A 24,803-nucleotide genomic window follows, 5' to 3' on the forward strand; every position below is an offset into this window, starting at 1 on the left:
TATATAATAAGTGTACCTCTTTATTCTTTCACTTGAGAATTTTATCTTAGATTCTCAGTGTCTCCTGAACTTTGGGATAGGAAGTGTAATGATTCAGAGCCTAGGACGATTCAGACCCTGAGGCGTAGAAGACAAGAGTTATGGCTCCCAGAGAGATTGTGTTTCTTCCCTCAAGGAAATAATATTTTTGCATAAACAGGATGGTTGAACATAAAACCAAACCAAGGGATTGTATGTAATATAGATCAAGGAGACAATTGGCAATTATGATTGTGGTTGCAGTTACGATTGTGGTTTAAGGTTAGGTCTAAACTTCCTGGCAGACTTTTCATAAGAGGAAGTAGCAACTGAAGAAGGGAAATACATTTGTAAATGGAGAACAACCAAACTGGTGCAGACAGATGAGTGAAGGAAGACAAAGACAGAAGGTATGGGAAGTGGGGTCCCAGAGCCCTCCTGTGGGAATTAGGCGTCATACCCTTTCAACAACAACAAAACTCTTTTAGCAGCTGCTCATTCAGCCAAGAAGTTAGCAGAACCCATGCCAGGCAGGAGATAAGTGGAGATAAGCAGGATATATGCTCTCCCTCAGTGAGCTTCCACTCTAGTACAAGCAAGAATGAAGTTAAAGTAGAATGTTCTCAATAAGGGGAATACCTTAACTCACTATGTCTAAGCTAGAATCAACTGAGGAAAGTTGAAAATGTGATTTGTTTAATATGCTGATTTGATCAGACATTTATTTAAAATAAAAGCGACTTATAAAATGTGCAGTTTTTGAACAATGCTGTGCTTTCAGTGGGCTTCTCTGGTGGCTCAGTGGTAAAGAATCCACTTGTCAATGCAGGAGGCATGGGTTTGATCCCTGGGTGGGGAAGATCCCCTGGAGAAGGAAATGGGCACCTACTCCAGTATTCTTGCCTGGGAAATCCCTTGGACAGAGGAGCCTGGCAGGCTACAGTTCATGAGATTGCAAAGAGTCAGATGCAACCTAGCAACTCAACAACAATGCCTTCAGCAGAGCTTCCAGAGTTCACTAGAATAGGTGTTCTTTGGCAGCTCTTACAGTATCAGGAACGTAATTTTTTTCAGTAAATATTTGTTCTGGGAGTGAAATTCATCACCTGATACAACCTTACTCAATGAAGAGGGTTTTTTAGGTTGCATTTAAAAACTAATTCTTGGTTGTAAAGACTATATTAGTAAAGAAAGGTGAGTATTTGATGGAAACTGGGTTTCCTCCTTTGTATTTCCTTTTTTTTTTTTTTTTTGCCTTTAAATAGAATCATGACTCATTTTTTCTTTACCTATTTTTTTTCTTTTCTTTTTTCCCCATGCTATTGCTTTTGGATGTTATAATAGACATTGGCTTTAAACTCCAGGCAAGTTAGAAGGAAAGCTGCTTAATATTTGTCATGCTTTTGTCGTAAACATGAGAAAACGTAGACATGGGAAAGAGGGCATGCAGCAGGAAGCACAGATAGCAGCATGAAAGGGAGGATCGGGAATGTGGAGGAGCTAGAAGAAAATGAGTTCAAAAAAAGGCAAAGGAGCCAGAAAAGCCTCTAAAACTTCAGTTCTTAGAGCAAAGGGAGAATTTGTTTCTGGGGGACAGAGGTGGCCATCAGCCCCAAGTGATTGCTAGAAGCTCACAAGCCGTAGAGTCGGGGGGACAGAGTTCCAGTCTTGTCACTCTGGAGAAAGCCTGATGTGGTATGTTCCATCTGGGTGTATGCAAAGGGGAAAGAGAGCGAGGGAGGGAAATCTTATTTGTACATGCAGTGAAAAGAAAAAAATCAAAATGGGGAAGGTGCTCATAATTTTACCACCTTGACACATCAGTCCTTTTTTATTTTAACATCATGGTGTTTGACTGTTAACATTCTAGCGATGCTTTAGATCTCTGTGTGATGTCCCTGCCAGTGGTACACACACAGACTGTATGCCACACAGGGACGAGCTCTGGGGAACTGTGTTCCTTTCTGCAGATGTTTTAAAAATACGAGGTGAAACATGAAAATAATAACCCTTTTAAAGTATATGCGTTTCAGTGACACATAGTACATTCATAGTATTGAGAAACCACCACCTGTATCTAATTCTAAAATAATTCACTTTCTGTCATACCAAAAGAAAACCCTATATCCCATTAACCAGTCCCTCCCTGTGTGCCCCTCCTCCCAGCCCCTCATAACCACCAATCAGCTTTCTGTGCCCATGGATATGCCAGCGCTGGATATTTCATATAATTGAGTCTGGCTTCTTTCACTTAGCATGTTTGGGATTTATCCAGATTGTAACATGTATTAGTACTTCATTTCTTCTTATGGCTGAATTGTCCATTGTATAGATATGCAAAAATGTCTACCCATCAATTTGCTGATGCACGGTTGGGTTGTTTCCACCTTTTGGCGGTTATGAATAGTGTTGCCATAAACAGTTGTATGGAGAAGGCAACGGCAACCCACTCCAGTACTCTTGCCTGGAAAATCCCATGGGTGGAGGAGCCTGGTAGGCTGCAGTCCATGGGGTCGCTAAGAGTTGGACATGACTGAACGACTTCCCTTTCACTTTTCATTTTCATGCATTGGAGCAGGAAATAGAAACCCACTCCAGTGTTCTTGCCTGGAGAATCCCAGGGACAGGGGAGCCTGGTGGGCTGCTGTCTATAGGGTCGCACAGAGTCGGACACGACTGACGCAACTTAGTAGTAGTAGTAGTAAACAGTTGTGTATGAGTGTTTGTGTGGACATATTTTTATTTCTCTTGGGTATATGTATACCTGGAAATAGAATTACTGAGTCATAAAGTGAAGTCTATGTTTAACTTTTTGAGGAGGCGCCAGAACTGGTTCCCATAGCAGCTGTGCCATTTTCCATCCCCACATCCTTGTCAACACTTGGTGTTGTCTGTCCTTTTTAAGTTCTAGCCATCCTGGCGGATATGAAGTGATATCGTGTGGTTTTGATTTGCATTTCCCTGGTGACTAACGAGGATGAGCATCTTAGCATGTGCTTGTTAGCCATTTGTGTATCTTTTTTAAGAGCATGTTTGTTCAAGTCCTGTGCCCATTTTTGATCTGAGTTGTTTGTTCTTGAATTGTAAGAGTTCTTGGTATGTTCTGGATATCAGACTTCTACCAGTTAAATGTTTTGCAAATATTTTGTTCCATTCTGTAGGTTGTTTTTTCACTTCCTTCAGTATGCTGTTTGAAGCAGTGAGTTTTGATAAGATCTAATGTGTTTTTCCTTGTGTTGCTTATGTTTCGGTGTCACATTTAAGAATCCATTGCAAAATCCAGGTCATAGGAAGAGTTATTCCTGTGTGTTCTTCTAGGAGTTTTATAGTTCTAGCTTTTACATTGAGGTGGTTGAGTTCATTTTTGTATATGATGTGAGGTGGGGCAGGGGGGTGTGCATGCACCTTCTTTATTTGCATACAGATACCTAGTTGCCCTAGCACTGGTTGTTGTTCCCTACTGAATACTCAGTACTTTTGTTAAAAATCGATTGGCCATAGATGTATGGGTTTATTTCTTGACTCTGTTCTGTTCCACTGATCTGTGTGTCTGTCCTAGGCCAGTATCACACACAACTACTTTGATCACTGTAGCTTCATAGTTTTGAAGATCAGAAAATGTGAGTCCTCAAACTTCGTCCTTCTTTTTTAGTGTCATTTGGCTGTTCAGACCCTCTTTCAGTTCTGTGGGAATTTGAGGACCAGCTTTTCCATTTCCAATAAAGTTTGTTGGAATTTTCATAGGAGTTGTGTTGAATCTGGCGATTGCTTTGGGCACTATTGCCATCTTAACTGTCTTAAGCCTTCCAGTCCCTGAACGTGAAATGTCTTCCCATTTAGTTAGATAGTTCTTTAATTTCTGCTGCAGAATTTTCAAAGGCATGCTGGAGCATCGTTTCCCAGTGCATTTGGTTTTACAGAGGCCTTGTTTAGATACTCTCAGTGTCTGGAACCACAGTAGACAGTGTCCGTCTCTCCTTACAGTGGGCAGTGTTTACCTACCTCTGGAAGGCCTGCATATGTACACATGTGTGTTTAACAGTCACCAGGGCACAGGCAAGACTGCCAGCTTTATTCTGCAGAGGAGAGGCCTGGATGTCTAGGTAAGGTCTTTAACAGGATTATGGAGTTGGATAGGACCTCAGAAGGTATATAGTCCAGCTTCTGAATTGTATAGTCTTCTCTTCAGACCCAGAGTTAGCCCAGACCAGAAATACAATTTAAAGCAGACATCTTGTCATTTTATCAAGTTTGTGTTTTAGTTTATTCATCGTGGTTTTAAAATTTTATTTATTTATTTCATTAGGTCAGGTCACAGCAGAAAGACACTCTACACAGAAGAGTAGCCAGAGTTGATCATTTCAGCAGTCCCAAGAATTTTATTTTAGAGACATGATGTCTTATATAGGGGCATTTAAATGGTTGCAGGAAAGCATTCTGGAATGGCCCCTGTGAAAACCTTTCTGAGTTTGAGAGAGCCCACTTTGCCACCAAGCTCCTAAGTACCCTCCTGCCATAACTCTGCATGCTTTTGCTCTGAGAGGAAGGGAGAAATTGGTCATTGAACTTGGGCCTGTTGCTGTGTCTCCCAAACTTGGTAGGTCACCCTCCACTGTAATGAATAGTCAAGAGTACATGTGACTTTTCCTTTGAGACTCTGGTGGCTCAGATGGTAAAGAATCCGCCTGCAATGCAGGAGACATGGGTTCCATCCCTGGGTCAGAAAGATCCCCTGGGGAAGGGAATGGCTACCCACTCCAGTATTCTTGCCTGGAGAATTTCATGAACAGAGGAGCCTGGTGGGCTATATAGTCAGGGTCACAAAGAATCAGACACAACTGAGTGACTAACACTTTCACTTTCACTTATGACAGCACAGCACAGCTGGGAAGGGGGAAGTGGCCCAGAATCCAGCACTGACTTGTGACTTCTTGTATCTGTTTGTAATTTGGTTCCAACAGACTTGAGAGATTCTTGGGCTATAGCTGAGGAGGCACTAACGGCATCTGTTATTTCTGGCGGCATCCCCCACCTCCCCGCAGGGTGCAGATGGTGAAAGGTGTTCATTCCAGTAATGGGATGGGCAGTAGGTAGGGCTAGAGAGCTCCATTTTTGGTCAGCTTTGGACAAATCCTCCCCTTTCTCCATGGTGAGGGAAGCCAGTATCCCATTGTCCATTACAGTCAGGGCAGATGGGAGCAGATAATCTAATCCGCCTTTTAGATGAGAAGACAGAGCTCAGCGTTCCTTTGAGCAGTTCAGGGTCACAGAAGGAAGTCAGTGAGGAGAGAACCCCAGTCTGCAGAATCCTGACCCCAGTGATCATCTGCCATGTTCCCTGGGAACTGAGAGGCCCTGCCTGTGGGTCCTCTGTCTCGCTCCCGTCCTTAGCGTGTCATTTTCCCCTCCCTAGACTAGCAGCGCTGTCAGCACCGTGGGCGGAAGCAGGCCAGTCTGTTCACGCTGGTCACTTGATCAGCGGTGGGCTGGTGGAATGGAGTTGTACTTGTGTCCTTCCCCACCCAGCAGGCCTTGGCTTGCTCACTGCTTTTTCACCCCTGCTTTGATGTGTGTCCCCTTTTTTTCTTTCTTCTGTTTTTTTTAAAGTTTCCCTTCAGTAGGTGGGGACTTTTTGAGTTGCGTGGTTCTGTAAGTGATTTGGAGTTTGGAGGCTGTGTTTAATCCTTGGATTCCTTCCATTCTTTTTAGGTACTGCTGACCCTTCTAGCTCAGGCCAGATTTGTAGCTGGAGCTCTTATCTATCAGTGTGTGCACTTAGGGGTGTGTGTGTGTCTTTCTATATTAATCTCTTGTTACTCCAGGGGAGAAAAGTCCCCATATAATATACTTCACTTACTTGGTGACCTAAGGGCATGGTTCCCTGACACTTGAGACTTTACTTTGAAAACAGTGACGCAAATTCAAAGCTCTCCCAGCTGTAAATCCACAGCTTTAGCCACAGCATTGTTTTCCTGTTTATCAACTTTTGATGGTTCCTCCTCCTTCCCGGAACAGCTCCACTGAGTTTTAGCAAGTGTGTGTAGCACTAATTCTTCATATTTATTTATAAAGTGCATATATACATTGAATCAAAACAGTATTCGAGCCCTGCATCACTGCTTTGTCTGCCAAAATATTCATTCATTCTTTTTTTAAAAACTAACTTAACTTACTTACTTGGCTAGCTGCCTAACTGCACCAGGTCTTAGTTGCAGCATGTGGGATCTAGTTCCCTGACCAGGGATTGAAACCAGGCCCGCTGCATTGGGAGCTTGGAGTCTTAGCCACCCCACCACCAGAGAAGTCCCCAAACATTCATTCTTACTCAACTAATATTCAGTTCTTTTTCTTTTTTGAATTACAAAAGAAGCACTCACAGGAAACTTAGAAAAAATGAATATAAAGAAAAAAAATAATAATCTCACTATTCAGAGATAACTACTTTTAATTTTGGTATATTTCTTTTATTTTTTCCTCCTGTTTTAAAATTAAAATGATCATATGTTCCTTTAAAAACTTTACGTGATTATTTTCCCTTATTAGCAAAAAACTTTGTAAACATTTTAAATGGTTTCTTGAATATGGTTTGATATTCAGTTACTTTTATTGAAGTTTTTTTTTTAACTTTGGGCTCACTTTTAGTATCTGGATTTTTTAATTCCTAGAAATTTTAAAAAATGGATTCTGTATGTGTGCAGATATCTGCTTATCTTTAAGTATACTCCAGGTCATATGTATTTCAAGGTCTTTGCCTTCAGTAGGCATTTCTGACTTATGGGTTCTTGATCGTTTTCAGAGCATCTTAAGTGGACTAGAACTTCACTGAGCTTTATAGACAGACAGATAGGTAGAAGATACATAGGTATGTGTGTAATGTGTGTATATACCCACAAGTTAAGGATTAATCTTGGTTTTATGAAGGCGTGAATGTTGAAGTAGACAAATTAGACAAATGGGGCTCTCTTCTGGGTTTTAAATTAACTGTTTACATTTGAAACAGCTGTGTGAAGATGGCAACTACTTATTATAACATTGACTTGAGTGAGCATAGCTTTGAGAGCAGAGTTCAGATTACAGAAATTTGAGCTCTTGTTGTCTTAAGTGTCTGTTTGACCCAAGGGGTGGATGCTATTTTGAACAAAGCTCTATTTTGGTTTTTATGAATGTTCCTACTCTTGTTCAGGTGGGCCTTCTGCTCCCACTGTAAGTTGTGGTTTTTGAAGAAAGTGAAACTAGTATTATGGCATGCTCTGCAATTTTGTAAGTTGTATCTCTGACTTTGTTTTCCCTTATAAAATGAAGGGCTTAAAGTAAGGTCAGAATGAGTCTTTTTCCATGTTTAGAGGAAAAATTTGCTTGCTTATAATAAGGAGTCAACATGAAACCTTTACAAAGTCCCTGAGCTCCCAAAGGTATGGCACGCGTCACGTGAAGAAGTGATGGTACCAGTCAACTTTCTCTATGACTCTGCAAGCCTCCTTATTTGTTCTCCTCCTTATTCAGATTCTTTCAACATCTTTAGGAAAAAGTATGGACATCTCTCCTACTCCAGTCATGAGGTTCTTTGAGAATTTTGAGCAGAGTAACTTTGCGAACTTCAACTCTGCAAAAATTTGCTGGTGGTTTTTAAGCATTCTTGGGGTTTTGATAATGATTAAAATAGACTCATCCCACTTTTTCCTTCATGGTGTCTGGTAGGCTCTGTTTGGTGCTTTTATTTTGCCCACCATTGTTTCTGCTCTGTGGGACATAAGACTCACAAGGAGTTATTCCCAGAAATATACCATTTAACCCCAGTCAGGATTTAGTGATGAGGATCCGCAGTGCCCATTCCAGGCTCTTCGCGACTTTCTCTACCGAGGCCAGTCAGTGGTTTTGGCAGCCTCCTATCTTTGGCATGGTTTTTCATTTATAAAAGAACAATTTTACCTTCACCCGTAATAAAGAGGTAGCGCACAGGACCCCTGCTGCTGCTGCTGCTGCTAAGTCGCTTCAGTCGCGTCCAACTCTGCAACCCCATAGACGGCAGCCACCAGGCTCCACCATCCCTGGGGTTCTCCAGGCAAGAACACTGGAGTGGGTTGCCATTTCCTTCTCCAATGCATGAAAGTGAAAAGTCAAAGTGAAGTCACTCAGTAGTGTCTGACTCTTCACGACCCCATGGACTGCAGCCCCCCAGGCTCCTCCGTCCATGGGATTTTCCAGGCAAGAGTACTGGAGTGGGTTGCCATTGCCTTCTCCGAAGGACCTTTAGGACCAAGTTATTTTCCTTTCTGTGTAAAAAGTCTCCAGTAGGCTGGCTGAAGGGCTCCTTCTCAGCAGGTGTATCATGCCTTGCCTCTCTAATATGGTTTTTATATCACGTTCACACGTGTGTTCACACGAACACACCACGCGTCACTACTACTCTCCCTTTTTTACCACATCACTGCGTCGTGGCTCCCCATTTTGTCTCTGCTTACCCCACTGCAGCTTGGCAGGTACATCTCCATTACTGTCTTTAGAATCCCCCACCAGGAGCCTAGGGCTTCCCAGATGGCTTGGCAGTAAAATAATCAGTCTTCCAGTGCAGGAGCCTCAGGAGACTCAGGTTTGATCCCTGAGTCGGGTAGATCCCCTGGAGGAGGAAATGACAGCCTACTCAAGTATTCTCGTCTGGAGAAGCCCATGGACAAAGACGCCTGGAGGTCTACAGTCCGTGCAGTCACAAAGAGCTGGACATGACTGAGCACCCATCCACACCAGTAGTCTAATCTCAAAAGCCTAAAGATATTTCTCCGTCTCTGGCTCTCTTTTTCTTTTCTCTTTTTGGCCTTCTCTGTGGCATTTAATGGGGGCTTCCCTGGCGGCTCAGTTGGTGAAGAATCTGCCTACAATGCAGAAGACCCAGGTTCAGTTCCTAGGTCAGAAAGATCTCCTGGAGAAAGAATGGAATGGCAGCCCACTCCAGTATTCTTGCCTGGAGAATTCCATGGACAGAGAAGCCTGGCAGACTATAGTCCATGGGGTCACAAAGAGTCGGACACGGCTTAGTGACTAACAGTCATCTACATGAAAACCAGGAATCCTAGCCACCAGACCAGCAAGGGCTAGAGGCTAGAAACTATAGCATTTAATACTGTTTATTACTTTTCGTGTGTTTTCCTTCTCTTGATTTCTGGATCCCACCTTCTGCTGGTTCTAGGCTTTTTGTCCTTTAATATGTTTTTCTCTATTCTTGCCCAGTAAATGGATATTCCTTTAGCTTTTTTCTTATTCTCATTCTCTGAAGTGGCTTCAGCTACCACCTCTGTGCTGATGGCTTCAATCTAGTTCTATACCTAGATCCTTCCTTGTACTTAAGACCCATGTATCTAATTTCCATAGACACCTCATACTTAATATGATCACATTCACCATCTTCTCCCTTACAACTGCCATTCATCAGAGCCAGACGCTGGGCCTCATCCAGTGTTTCTCTTCGTGTTTTTCCCACCTCCCACCTGAGTCACTTCACTCACCTGATGTCCCAGTCGCTTCTTCAGCTCCACTGCTGCAGCTCTGCAAGACAGCCTCCCGCCACCTCTCTTCCACATTGGAGTAGTCGCCAAGCCATTGTGATTTTTATCTCCTCAGTTTTTCCTGAATTTGTCCTCCTTCTCTTCATCTCTGTCTCCACTTACCGCTGTAGTCGCAACTGACACCATCTCTCACCTGAGTGTGTGGATGCTCACTCAGTCGTGTCCAACTCTTTCTTATTTATTTGACTGAGCTGGATCTTAGCTACAGCATATAGGATCTAGATCCCTGACCAGGAATTGAACCTAGGCCCCCTGCATTGGAAACACCAAGTGGAGTCTTAGCCACTGGGCCACCAGGAAAGTCCCTGAATCTGGAATTTCTGACTCCAGGTTTTTTCTGTTTTACTATGGAGACCTCCCTCCCATGGGAGGGTGACGTACCTTCAGTCTTATGGGAGAGTTAGGAAATGCATTTTACTTCCTTTTTTTTTTTTTTTTTTTCCTAACAGGAGGAAGTGAAAACTTTTTATTGCTTGTAGAGAGAGCTGTATCAAATGCAGAGCAGTAACCTACAGGCCACCTTGCTCCAGGCAGACCTTTTAGCACTTTAAATTATAACAAACATTGCTTAAAGTTATTTTGTGTGAAAAATGCCCTTTTCCTTTCTGCCCTTTGCTTCTCACTGCCCTGCAGGAATACTTGACTCCACCAGCATCAGGCTCAACAGGAGAAACGGTTGAAAGGTCTGCTTGCACCCTTCATCTTTGCACAGCATCAATAACTTGGTTTTTTTCTTAAAATGGTTATTAAGGAAATCAGTTTGTGGGGGCTTTATTTGCATAAAGCTTGTGGTTTTTGAAGGCTAATTTTTTAAAAAATTAATTAATTATAAATATACTTCCTGTACATTAGTGGTTTGCTTTTACCTGGTTTTGTATGAGGGACCGTTGTATAAATGGTGTAAGCATTTTTGAGGGACCCAGGTGCATTTTTAAATTAGTCTCTTTTTAAAGCACTTTCACAGGCATCTGTTCAATTGTAAATTTTAGCTTTATGATTACATTACGATTTGAAAATTTGCCCAGTCCCAAAATGGAGTTTGGGCTTCCCAGGTGGCACTTGTGGTAAAGAACCCATCTGCCAATATAGAAGACATAAGACATGTGGGTTCAGTCCCTGGGTCGGGAAGGTCCCCTGGAGGAGGGCACGGCAACCCACTCCAGTATTCTTGCCTGGAGAATCCCATGGACAGAGGAGCCTGGTGGACTCCAGTCCCAAGGGTCACAAAGAGTCGGATACAACTGAAGTGACTTCACACACATGCACGCAAAATGGATTTTACTTTTGTTAGTTTCATTTTTATTAATTATGTGTGTTGGGCTTCCCTGGTGGCTCAGATGGTAAAGAATCTGCCTGCAATGCAGGAAACCCAGGTTTGATCCCTGGGTTGGGAAGATTCCCTGGAAGTGGGAATGCAACCCACTCCAGTATTCTTGCCTGGAGAATCTGGTGGACAGAGGAGCCTGGCGGGCTATAGTTGCAAAAGTCGGACATGATACACAGTAACTTTTCATTCTTCTTCCCTTGCTTTTTCAAATCCCTCTCAGAAGGGGGTTTTTGTTGTGATAGTAGAAGCTCCCGTAAACCTTTTGTGTAGAGGGTCTTCTGGGGAGAAAGAAATACTTCAAAAACACTTTGTGGTATGATTTCCAGCTTAAGAAGCCAGTTCCCGTTTGATTCTGCCAATCAGTTCAGTCGCTCAGTTGTCTGACTCTTTGCAACCTCATGGACTGCAGCACGCCAGACTTCCTGTCCATCACCGACTCCTGGAGCTTGCTCCAGCTCATGTCCATCGAGTCGATGATGCCATCCAACCATCTCATCCTCTGTCATCCCCTTCTCCTCCTACCTTTAATCTTTCCCAGCATCAGGGTTTTTTCCAATGAGTCAGTTCTTGACATCAGGTGGCCAAAGTATTGGAGCTTCAGCTTCAGCGTCAGTCCTTCCAATGAATATTCAGAACTGAATTCTTTTAGGATTGACTGGTTTGATCTCCTTGCTGTCCAAGGGACTCTAAAGAATCTTCTCCAACACCACAGTCCAAAAGCATCAATTCTTCAGCGCTCAGCTTTCTTTATGGTCCAACTCTCACATCCATGCATAACTACTGGAAAAACCATAGCTTTGACTAGACAGACCGTTGTTGGTAAAGTAATGTATTGCTCTGCGAATACTTCGAATTGTAGTCATCTTGTCACTTTCCCTCCTGAGAAATGCTGTGTGTGTACTTTTTGGAGAGGGGGGATCTCCCCCTCTGCTCCTCTTGTGACTGTACTACTAAAACAAAAAACAAAAAGGACAGAAGGCAGATTAAGAGGAGAAAAAGAAATGTGTTCTTTTTTTTCATATACACAGAGGTCTTCTAAATATGAGACCTAAGAAGTAACCAAAGCAGGCAGCTTTTATACTTTTTACACAGTAAATTTGTAAGGAATGGACAGCACAAAGAAACTTAGGCTTTGGGTGCTTCATTAGAAGAGAATCTAAACAGAATTTGAGTGTGGGGTAGTAAATCAGAGAAGTAACAGAGTTTGTTTATACGGGCTCCTCAGCTCTGAATTCCTGTCTCTGACAATAAGGGTGTCTGTCTTTCCACCTCCAGATGCAGAAAGCAAACCTTTGACTCTAGAGATTTATTTCCTGCTTTTCAGGGAGACAGAAGAGGATCAGAGTTTTTTTTGTTTTTTAATTTCTTATATCAGTGCTTTTCATGCAGCTTCAGATAATTAATATGCCATGGTATACCATTTTGAGGTAGCCCACTCGGAGCCCCAACAGTAGTAGTCCCTTTATTACTGGTTTTGGTAATGGAGCTGAGAGCCACTGAAGACTAGAATCAGAGCCACAGCTTTCTTTTCCATGTATCTTCCCCAGCATCTTAACTCTGCAGCTCCAGCCCTGCTGTGACACCTCAGAAGGGATCATTTTGAAATGTCACAGCTGCCACTAAGTCACATGGAGCAATGGAGCTGGCTAGGAGAGAGGTGCGAGTCAGTGATGGGTTTTTAATGTTCCCATGTAGATCCTTGAAAAATTAAAAGCAGCATTCTTATTTTCAGCCCAAAGATTTAGATACTGTATTTTCCCATAAAAAATGAAGGATAAGTTAATTAGTTGTAGTTTAAGTTGAAGCTATGATTTCAAAGTGTAGATTTCTAAGTCTATAGCCTCAGCAACTATAGAGTTAAGCCTCCTGGAAAGACAAGAGGGCTGAGGGGGCATGTTAAGTAACCTTGGGGCAAGGTTCAGCTTTCCCTTTCTGCCTGGCTACCTTGGCGTTCCTGTGATGAAGCCGTTCTTTGACTTTAATTCAGTGTGGCAGATCACGTTTCAAACTGGGCCCTTCATAAACTTCTTCATGCATAATAACCCTTTATAATTCTTAATTGGAAGTAGCTGAGCAGTGGTGATTTTTATATACCATATGTCCTATAGCACAACAGGGCCAGATAAAGGAAAACAGGCATCTTGTTACTAGAAATCTTATCAAATCAAGCCCCTGCCTTTGGTGTTATTTCTAACATAATTTTTGTTGTGTAAATACTTCTTAGCAAGGAAAAAAAATAGGTTTGACAGTTTACATTTTGATCTGTATTTGTTACATGAGTTGCTAGAGGAAATGCTTACAATTTTTGTTTGTTTTGAAAGTGAAATTCTCCTCGAAAGGTCGTTGCGACATTGGCCCCTGTCATTTCTAACCGTCTTATCCCCCAGCTCATCTGCAGCGTGTCAGGTCTGGCTTACCCCTCTAACCAAAAAAGGCAAAGAATGTGTCAGCCTCGCTTCCCTCGGCCAGTTGTCTCTCTGCGCTGTGCTGGGCTGTTCCCACAGTGTCAGCTGGGTCCATAGGAAGCAGGGGGATGTTGGACACATTTTCTACTTCTGGTTCAAAGAATCTTTGAGGCAAGATTCCAGAATTTTGCCAGGAACATAAATCCTAGGCTCAGTCTTAGGGCCACACCTCCGTCCTTTACCTTCTCTGTTTTCAGCATTTCTTGGCGATCACAGAAACCCAGGCAGTTCATCATGCATGCCTGCTTCCCCCTCCACTACCTCCCCTCCAGGATCCTGCACCGGGGCAGCAGTAGCCGCAAGCCTGGTAGAACGCCTGCCTGTTTCATGGCTTCCCGTGGTGGGGGTCGGTGGGGAGATGTTTTGCTGCAGTGAGTGCCTGTAGCGAACGGCAGATTCGGCTCAACCCTTCGCCTCTGCCACCACCCCAGTGTAAATTATGCATGAGCAGGGAAGGAAAAGCAGCAGCACTTCCTGGATTTGTCTTGTCTTTCCGTGCTTGCCTGGTAGTGGAGGAAAAGGCAAGTGTCTGAAGATACGAGTGTGAAAAAGAGCCAAGTGAAGTGTGGGTGAGGTGAATCAGCTGGTGGGGAGAGAAGACTGAGAAACAGGAGCAGGGCAGGGTGGCATCTGCTGGTGTAAATGGTGCAGGGCTCCAGCTCGAGTTCTGGACCAGGCAGGGTAGTGGGAGCCTTAGAGTAAAGGCTGAGTCCTCTGTTATACACAAGTGTAAGGTATTTAAAGCAAGGAGCATGTGACCGCCTTGTCGAATCATTTGTCTGTCTGGTACTTGGCGTGCTGCAGAGATTGTGGGACGCAGCACACTTGAGTGAGTCCAAAGAATTTGAATGGGTCTCATCACTTGGAAGTTCGTTTTCATGGTATCTTGAAAAAAATCCTTGATTTCTTCAGAGAACAGGAGTTCCTGAGGGCTCGGGGTGTAGCCTTGCAGAGCTTATGGGTCTTAATTGTCAGAAAGCAGACTAGTACCTTGAGGAAAAAGATGCTTGGATTCTCCTGAGGTCTGTCTCCTTTGCCTGTTTAGAACCTAAGTGAATAACAGGAAGGCAGCTATCAAGGGTGTGCCCTGCCCCAGCTGAGGGAAGAAGTGGAGACAGGTAAAGGCTGGATTTGTGTCTGGGGGAGTAGTTTTATTTGGATTCATGCTTAATTTTCTGTTGGTCAGTGGCAGCATTAAGGGCTTCTTAGGTGGCTCAGTATTAAAGAATCTACCTGCCAATGCAGGTTCGGTCCCTCAGTTGGGAAGATGCCCTGGAGGAGGAAATAGTAACCCACTCCAGTATTCTTGCATGGATAATCCCATGAACAGAGGAGCCTGGTAGGCTACAGTCCATGGGGTCGCACAGAGTCTGACACAAGCTGTACACATATACACTTGGGAAAAGGCTGAGTCTAATTTTTAAAAAAAAGGTTAGGCTATCACAGAGTCAGTTACTACTAAATCTGTTTAGGGGACTATAAAATTACTGTAGCCTCAGTTTGACCTAATCAGAGCTTGGAGTGAGCTCTAACCTGTTTGTCTTTCCTCAAGGCATTAAATGGGGTCATTCAGCTGTCCCAGTTAAGCAGCTACATATTTTAACGGTTTTATTTGTTTATTTATGTTTGTTTTTTCAGCTGTGCCATATGGCTTGTGGGATCTTATTCTCCCCCTGTCCAGAAGTGTTTTAACAGTGTTAAAGGCAGTCTTTACCTGTATTTAGATATTCAGAGTATATACCTAGTGGCTCTTGCTGATACATTTTAACCAGTTGGCCGATTCACCATTTTTCAGAACAATTTTAGGTTCACAGCAAAATTAAGAGGAAGGTACAGAGATTTCCTATATACTCCCTTATCCCCAGACCTGTATTGTCTCCCCCACTATCGATGTCCTCCAGATGGGGCACATTTTTGCTCTTGATGAACCTGCATAGTGAGTAGTGAAAGTTGTTCAGTCTCTTCGCAACCCCATGGACTGTAGCCCGCCAGGCTCCTTTGTCCACAGAATTCGCCAGGCTAGAATACTGGAGTGGATAGCTGTTCTCTTTTCCAGGGCATCTTCGCAACCCAGGGATTGAACCCAGGTCTCCCGCATTGCAAGTGGATCCCTTACCATCTGAGCCACCAGGGAAGCCCTGAGGAACCTGTGCTAACACTGTATTAGTAATTACCTGAAGTCAGTGGTTTATACTAGAGTTCACATCGGTGCTGGACATTCTGTGGGTTTGGACAGATGTGTAATTCATCACTATTGTATTTCTACTACCCTAAAAATCATCTGCTTCACCTATTCATCCCTGCCTTCTCCCCCCAACCTTTGTATCCATGGTTTTGCCTTTTTCAGAACGTCATAGAGTTGGAGTCACACAGTAGTTAACCTTTCCAGATTGGCATTTAGAGTTTTTCCCTGTCTTTTCATGGCTTGATAGCTCATTTATTTTCATTGTTGTTCAGTCACCCAGTCATGTCCAGAGTCTTTGCAACCCCATTGAATGGACTGCAGCTCGCAAGGCTTCCCTGTCCTTCACCATCTCCCGGAGCTTGCTCAAACTCACGTCCACTGAGTTGGGGATACCATCCGACCATCTCATCCTCTGTCATCCCCTTCTCCTCCTGCCGTCAATCTTTCCCAGCATTGGGGTCTTTTCCAGTGAGTCAGCTGTTCACATCAGGTGGCCGATGGTATTGAAGCTTCAGCATCAGTCCTTCCAATGAATATTCAGGGTTGATTTCCTTTAGCATTGACTCATTTGATATCTTTGCAGTCTAAGGGACTCTCAGGAGTCTTCTCAACACCACAGTTGAAAAGTATCAATTTTTCTGCACTCAGCTTTCTTTATAGTCCAACTCACACATCCATACATGACAACTGGAAAAACCATAGCTTTGACTAGACTGGCCTTTGTCTGCAAAGTAATGTCTCTGTTTTTATATGCTATCTAGGTTTGTCATAGCTTTTCTTCCAAGGAGCAAGCACCTTTTAATTTCATGGCTGCAGTCACCATCTGCAGTGATTTTGGAGCCCAGGAAAACAAAGTCTGTTACTGTTTCCATTGTTTCCCCATCTAGGTGTCATGAAGCGATGGAACCGGATGCTATGATCGTAGTTTTTTGAATGTTGAATTTTAAGCCAGCATTTTCACCTCCTCTTTCACTTTCATCAAGAGGCTCTTTAGTTCCTCTTTGCTTTCTGCCATAAGGGTGGTGTTATCCTCATATCTGAGGTTATTAATATTTCTCCCAGCAATCTTGATTCCAGCTTGTGCTTCATCTAGCCCAGCATTTTGCACAATGTACTCTGCTTATTTAATTGAAGTTAAATAAGCAAGGTCACAATATACAGCCTTGACGTACTCATTTCTTTTTAGTATACTCTCCTGTTTGGATGTACCAGAGTTTATCCATTCCCCTACTTGACGTCTTGGTTGATTCCAGCTTTGGGTAATTATGAATAAGGCTGCTGTAAACGGTGGTGTGATGGTATTTGTGTGGGCACAGATATTCAACTCCTTTGGGTAAATACCAGCCAGCATAGTCCATATGGTAAGAGTGTGTTTGGTTTTGTAAGAAGCTACCAAATTGTCTTCCACAGTGGCTGTGCCATGTTGCACTCCCACCGGTGGTGTATCTGAGCATTCCTCTCGCTCTGCGTCTCGCCAGCACATGGCGATGTCTTTTCTGCACTCTGTTCTAGCAGGTATGGGGTGGTATCTCAATGTTGTTTTTGTTTTTCATGTGTATTTTATTTTTTGCTGTGCTGGGTCTTTGTTGCTGTGTACAGGCTTTCTCTAGTTGTAGCGAGTGGGAGCTACTCTTCACTGTGGTATGGGGGCTTCTTATTGCAGTGGCTGCAGAGCACAGACTCTAGGGTGTGTGAGCTTCAGTAGCACAAGCTCCAGACTACGGGCTCAGTAGTTGTGGCAGATGGTCTCAGTTGCCCTGAGGCATGTGGGATCTTCCTGGAACAGGGATCAAACTTGTATCCCCTGCATTGCAAGGTGGACTCTTAACTACGGGGACCACCAGGGAAGCCCTCAGTATTGTTTTAATTTGCATTTCCTTGATGGCATATGATGTCTTTCACAGACATTTTCTCCCAGTCTCAGGCTTATCTTTTCATTCTCTTGGCAGTCTTTTCTAGAGTCGAAATTTTCATTTTAATGAAATCCAGTTTGTCATTTCTTTCATGGATCATGTTGTTGATGTTGTATGTAAAATACTATCTGCTCGCCATTGTATTGCCTTTGCTCCTTTGTCAGAGATCGGCTGACTGTTTATACACTCTGGGCCCTCTGTTCTGTTGTACTCATCTTTTTGTCTGTTCTTTTGCCAGCATTGCGTTCTTGATTACAACAGCTTAAAGTAAGTCTTAGAGTTAAGTAGTGTCTAGCTTTGTTCTTTTAATAGTGTGTTGACTCTTCAGAATCTCTTGCCTCACCATATAAACTTTAGAATTAGTTTGTTTATATCTTCAAAATAACTTGCTGTGATTTTGATTGAGATTGCCTTGGATCTGCAGATCAAGTTGAGAAGAACTGACATTGTAAGAGAACTGCATCTTCCTATCCATCAACATGGAATATCTCTCTCTCTATTTACCTCTTCTATGTTTGATCATCAGAATTTTGTAGTTTTCCTCTTGTAGATGTCATAGATATTTTGTTAGCTTTATACTTAAGTACTTCATTGTTTTAAGACTAATGTAAATGGTATTGGGTTTTAATTTCAATTCCACTAGTTCACTGCCAGTATATAGGAAAGCAGTTGACTTTTATATATTAATGTTGTATCTTGCAACTCTTTTTTTTAATCTTGTTCATTGGCTCCTGCTTTCATCCTTTGTCTAGTGATGCCCTCCTCCTAGACTCATGAACCTGCTCTTAAAATAGAAATGTCTGTGGGTAGAAAACAAGAAGACCTCCCTGGGTCACGAGGACGTGTGGGCCTGATCCATCCACTTTCAGAGTGCTATGAAAAGAGGACTTTAATGTGGAACATACTTCCTTTCATTAAAATGAATTTTCTCTAATGATATCTAGAATATAATAGCAATCTAAACATGATGAGATCTTCATGACCCCGATAATCACGATGGTGTGATCACTCACCTAGAGCCAGACATCCTGGAATGTGAAGTCAAGTGGGCCTTAGAAAGCATCACTATGAACAAAGCTAGCAGAGGTGATGGAATTCCAATTGAGCTATTTCAAATCCTGAAAGATGATGCTGTGAAAGTGCTGCACTTAATATGCCAGCAAATTTGGAAAACTCAGCAGTGGCCACAGGACTGGAAAAGGTCAGTTTTCATTCCAATCCCAAAGAAAGGCAATGCCAAAGAATGCTCAAACTACCACACAATTGCACTCATCTCACATGCTAGTAAAGTAACGCTCAAAATTCTCCAAGCCAGGCTTCAGCAGTACATGAACCGTGAACTTCCTGATGTTCAAGCTGGTTTTAGAAAAGGCAAAGGAACCAGAGATCAAATTGCCAACATCCGCTGGATCATCGAAAAAGTAAGAGAGTTCCAGAAAAACATCTATTTCTGCTTTATTGACTATGCCAAAGCCTTTGACTGTGTGGATCACAATAAACTGTGGAAAATTCTTCAAGAGATGGGAATACCAGACCACCTGACTTGTATGCAGGTCAGGAAGCAACAGTTAGAACTGGACATGGAACAACAGACTGGTTCCAAATAAGAAAAGGAGTACATCAAGGCTGTATATTGTCACCCTGCTTATTTAACTTATATTCAGAGTACATCATGAGAAACGCCAGGCTGGAGGAAGCACAAGCTGGAATCAAGATTGCCGAGAGGAATATCAATAACCTCAGATATGCAGATGACACCGCCCTTATGGCAGAAAGTGAAGAGGAACTAAAGAGCCTCTTGATGAAAGTTAAAGAGGAGAGTGAAAAAGTTGGCTTAAAGCTCAACATTCAGAAAACTAAGATCATGGTATTTAGTCCCATCACTTCATGGGAAATAGATAGGGAAACAGTGGAAACAGTGTCAGACTTTATTTTTTTGAGCTCTAAAATCACTGCAGATGGTGATTGCAGCTATGAAATTAAAAGACACTTACTCTTTGGAAGGAAAGTTTGACCAACCTAGATAGCATATTGAAAAGCAGAGATACTACTTTCCCAAGAAAGGTCCATCTAGTCAAGGCTATGGTTTTTCCTGTGGTCATGTATGGATGTGAGAGTTGGACTGTGAAGAAAGCTGAGAGCCGAAGAATTGATGCTTTTGAACTGTGGTGTTGGAGAAGACTCTTGAGACTGCATGGAGATCCAACCAGTCCATCCTAAAGGAGACCAGTCCTGGGTGTTCATTGGAGGGACTGATGCTGAGGCTAAAACTCCAATACTTTGGCCACCTCATGCGAAGAGTTGACTCATTGGAAAAGACCCTGATGTTGGGGGAATTGGGGGCAGGAGGAGAAGGGGACGACAGAGGATGAGATGGCTGGATGGCATCGCCGACTCAATGCACATGAGTCTGAGTGAACTCCGGGAGTTGGTGATGGACAGGGAGGCCTGGCTTGCTGTGATTCATGGGGTCTCAGACTCGGACACTACTGAGCGACTGAACTGAAACATGAAGAGATACCCTCCCACCTCTTGTACTCCTAAAGAGGAACAAATGAGTTTTTTTTTTTTTTAAGATGCGAGTTGTTTGAATTTAAGGTGGTGTGGGAGTGTTAATCTAATCAACCACCTTTTGATCTCAGGTGGACTTGTTAAATTAGTCTGAGGATCACCCGAGAGTACCGAACCTTGGATTCTGATCCTAGGTCAGCTCTCCAGAGACTCGGTGATTTCAGACTGTCCTTGAGGAATTCCTCCTTCAACTGAAGTACTCTCTGACTGCTCTGGATGGCTCTGAGTTGAGATGGCTTTCATGTGTCAGCTTTGGTCAGAGGATGGTCACAGGGAGCAAGGTGTAACTATTACTCTTTTTGTACCTAGAATTCAGGAGAAGTTCAAGAAATGAATCCGTGTCCAGCAATAGAGAATAGGTCTCCTCTGTTAGCTTCCTGTGACATCTGTAAAAACAAAGGAGAAAACTGTTTGTAGAAGGAAGAGCAGAGAACTTTGACATTTTATTAATAGATCCTCAGATTTGAAATCAGTTTTTTGGTTCAAGAATGAAAGGTGCTTACTGTTACATAATCCTATCTTTTATATATTGTTAATTCATTAGGCAGCTGTGTAGATAGTTACTGTTTGCGGGGCACTGCTGGGCATGGTGGATGCTGGGGAGGCAGTTGGGTTTGGTCCTTGCCTTCGGATGCTTACTGGTTTGTTGGGGGAGTCACTAGGAATAGTTTACAGAAGTCATTATTTTAGTTGTGTAAAGTCTACAGAGGAAAGGAAGGGGCTAGCAGAAGAGCCTCCTTTCTTTACTTGTCCCTTGACTCTGTTTGAGGACTTGTGTGAGCAGCTCTCACTTCAGGGGGAAGGCTGACAGCCAGCAGTCACTTGGGGGCAGAGCCTCCCTGCTCATTTCCCCACTTCCCTCTCCCACTCCTTGCTTGGAATTTGTCTTTACAACTTCAGCTAAGTGTTCTTTTTTTTAACCTATTTCCTATCTTATCACTCTTCTTCAAACCTTTTGCCTCTCGAAGTATATGGAAGGTATCTGGTATGAAGGAATCTAGAACATGAAGAAAAACCTTATGGGTGCTCCACTTCCCCCATTTTCAGATAAAGAAGGATGGAGGAAAGGAGGGAACACCTCCACAGTCACACTGGAACTTGGGAGTCGGAGCCAGGACTAAGCCCAGGGCTTTGTGTCTCAGCCCAGTGCTCTGTTATGTTCCTGTAGGAGAGGCTTTAGTCAGCAAGGGCCCAGTCTCAGGAGCTTCCTTGTCTTTGCAGAAACACCGAAGAGGGTGAAAAAAGAAAAAAGTCGAGCCCCAAAGGAGCCATAAACCACAGGCGTCCTCTGGCCTAGAGTTGTTACCCAAGACCTTTTACCTGGGAGCTGAGGAAAGAGAAGAGTATATTCAGTTCCTGTCATCAAGGAAGTCGTATTTTAGAGGAACGCAGAACTCTGACATGTGGAGAGAGCACCTAAGAGCAGTCCATTAGGGGCGCGGCGCCCAGGAAGCCAGCGGAGATGGGGACCAGTGTACTGGACGAGGAGGAAAGATTTTCCTAGAGATGCGGGACTCAGCAGTTGGCGAAGGAGCAGAGTCAGGACCTTGCCGAGACCAGGAGAAGAAAGAGAGCCCTTCAGGCTTAGGGGGATCCTGAACAAACGGCCAGTGCAGGCTCTGGCCCGTGCAGCATGTGGGCAGGAGCTAATTTTAGAAGACCTTGCACTCAGATCAGTCATGGAGATGGTGTGGCACCATGCTTCCCTTTATCAGAGGAGGGACTTGATGAAAGCTGGGCTTCTGAAAGATAAGTCCAGGGGCCTGTTTAGGGGTGACTGCTAGAAGGCCTCAGCAGGGCCTTGCTACAGTGCCTACGTGTGGAACAAGGAAGTCCTGAACCAGGTGGTGGCGGTGGGAATTTTGAGCTTCTGAAGTCCCTGTCTATGAAGATGCTAACTCTGGGTTAATCTAAGTTTAACATAGAAAATACAGTTAGCTCTAGAGTGGTTTTCCTAGTCATGTCTAGGTGGAGCCTTCAGAATAATTGTAAAGCTCAAGCATTATTTTATCTTACGAAGTATTTTGAAATAGATAAGCACCAAAGACACTACAAATACAAAACATCACTTTTTACTTCCAGATCTCAAGCACTCAGTTAAATACCATTTAATTCACTATCGCCAATATCAAACTCTAGAGCTTTCGTTTTTTGTGTAAAGTCTTGCTTTTGAGCATTTGAAAACCTGAGCCTGGTAGCCTAGCTGAATGTGTGAGGGGCTTTCTGGTCAGGAGCACACACACTAGGAGGCTGAGAGTATCTGTATCAGCTCCTTAACGTAACTGCATTGTCTCCTCAGGAATATAAACAGAAGCTTGTTTTCTCTTTGTCCTTAACATAACTCTTTGTCTCCTCAGGAATATAAACAGAAGCTTGCTCGGGTAACCCAGGTCCGCAAGGAACTCAAGTCCCACATTCAGAGCTTGCCAGACCTCTCGTTGCTGCCCAACGTCACAGGGGGCTTGGCCCCCCTGCCCTCTGCCGGTGACCTGTTTTCAACTGACTAGGGCAGGTGTCATGCCCCAGATTCCCATCTGTACCAGCAGAAAGAAGAGGGCATGTCATGGTTGGAAATAACCTGGAAGCCCCTGGTTCTGTCCCTCATTCAGTCGGCCCCCATCCTCAAGAAAGAACCACAGACTGAATCTCCTCCCTCTCCGGCCTCTCCTCTGTCGAGCACAATTGAGAACAGTGGCAAATGGAATCCAGTTTCAATGTATACTTGGAAAGAATACAAACTCACTTCATGTTTCCATGCCCCTTGGTTTTCCCCTTTTAGCCCTCTCTTGTACACCTAAGAAGTTATGAAAATCATGTGTAGAAGAATCTTGTCCCTCATGACGACATTGTGTCATGAAAGCAGTTGCTCCTTTTCGAGCTGGGCTTGTTCAGGTTCAGGGCAGGCTTCTGCCAAGGGTCTCGGGTCTGGAATCGTTGGCTTTCCTGGCTGCCATCCACCCCAGAGGCTGGAGGCACAACTGTTTGAGCGTCTTCGCCATGAAGAGTTTGCCAAATCTCAGATTCTCCCTTGTTGTGACTTCTGGCAATGTGTTGCCAGAGGTTAGGTGCACGTGTTCTGTGAGCATACTAGAGAATCTAGCAGTAAAGATTCAAAGCTGACCTGGGACATCAAGCCACAGTTCCGAGACAGACTCACGGGGATCACAAGCGTGAATCAAAAATAAGGTATTTGCTCAAGGTTCCTATCAACCTTCCCAGGCTGCTCTGATCAAGGGTCCCACCCTCTCTGTTCAGGAGCACGTTTCTAGAAACATTATCCTTGCCCCACATTGTGAAAGTTTGAGTCAGTTATTAGAAATAGCACAGTGGGCCCCTGAAACTGAAGGCTTTCTGGGAGTCCAGGTTCTGCTGTCGCTTTGACCCCTTTGGGAGAATAGGGCACACACTACCAATTAATGCACTGTGTGGGCGCACGTCCACCGCATGGTGACTAAACTTGAAGCTCTCCCCTGCACACCCAACACTCTGCATGCTTGTCTGTCCTTCAGTTCACACCACTGTACATGTCTCTGCCCCTAGGAGGAGGAGTGCTTTGTGTCAGGTGTCGCTGAATAACCCATCTCGGGAAGGGGGAAAGTGAGGGATATTAATTGGGGGGTCTTAATTCCATTATCATGCCAGCTGACATTATGACTGTATGATGTAGTTAGGATTTTTATCTTACTTTTAGTAAAGGCTAGGCCTGCTGTCTGTAAATCATTCTCATTTGGCAGGCTGATTTTTGACATTGGAAAGGGCAGAAAACAATTCGCCCTAATAGTGTAATAGGAATTAGAGCCCGGAGGCTGAAATCCAAAAGCTATAAAAGGAATTCCTTGGAGGGGGCTTCAGGATTTCCATCATTTTGAGTTGCTCTTTTCAGGATTACCAAAAAAAACAATTACATGTGATTCTACATGTTCAACGTGTTAGAGCATGGTGATGTCTGCTTTTAGAAGTGTAACAGGCTTCCCTTCAGGAAGCTCTCCTGCCTGCCATGAAGCGAAAACAAGGAAAAGTCGCAGCAGGTATGCAGTTTAACTCTGTAGAACCTCGTAGCATTTAAGCTATTTTTCAGATTGAATACGGACTGTGTGTTGGTTACATATCAACACTGCCTGTCGTCCTGTCATTATTAAATTAATGGGTCTGTCTGTAAAGTGTTTCTCCCAGAGGCCATAGGGCAGTAAATGACTTTATCACAATTGCAAAATAAATTCCAGCCTTTGCTGTATCTGCATATGAGCCCCTCCCCATGTAGTGTGCTGCTGCGGTCTTGCAGGCGAGCTGCTTCTAAACAGATTGCCATGGGCATACTCTGCTTTCACCAAGGAAGCAGAATCTTAGCAGCCACAAACCAACCAAAAAGGTGGAGAAGGCATTTGCTCTCATCAGCTAGATGAAAATGTTATATAACATAATGGATTTTGCCCACTGCTGTGTTTTATCTGATTGAGTCTTTGACTAGAGATTGGTGCGTAATTATTACAGCAAGAGCAAGAGATGAAACTGTAGCAATTATGTAAATGAATGTGTTGGCCTCTTAACACCTGTTACTAGTAGACTTCCTATAAGGAGGTTAGTCCTGTTTTTTTTTTTTTCCCCAATGAAATACTTTTGTTTTTTAACTCAATTCTCCCACATCCTCCCCAAGTGTACTTTTTACTTCATTTGTTTAATTTAAATGACCCTTTCTCCTTGTATGTATGAGGTGACCAGGTGGGGTGGGGGTGGGGGGTTTGTTTTGTGTTTTCCTACACTTAG

At 43.5% G+C, this 24,803-nt stretch overlaps 1 protein-coding gene across 2 annotated transcripts in view; it reads left to right on the top strand.

Moving 5' to 3' along the window:
* The window catches only part of RPRD1B (regulation of nuclear pre-mRNA domain containing 1B), a 55,774-nt gene extending 33,218 nt beyond the window's left edge, over positions 1-22,556 (top strand). Inside the window, exon 7 of one of the 2 annotated variants that reach the window (XM_018056846.1) lies at positions 21,261-22,390. In XM_018056846.1, the coding sequence (XP_017912335.1) occupies positions 21,261-21,278 (18 nt within the window). In that variant the 3' untranslated portion in view covers positions 21,279-22,390. 2 annotated transcript variants of the gene reach the window in all.

Source organism: Capra hircus, chromosome 13 (assembly GCF_001704415.2).
Source record: "Capra hircus breed San Clemente chromosome 13, ASM170441v1, whole genome shotgun sequence".
In the NCBI taxonomy this organism is placed as follows: Eukaryota; Metazoa; Chordata; class Mammalia; order Artiodactyla; family Bovidae; genus Capra; species Capra hircus.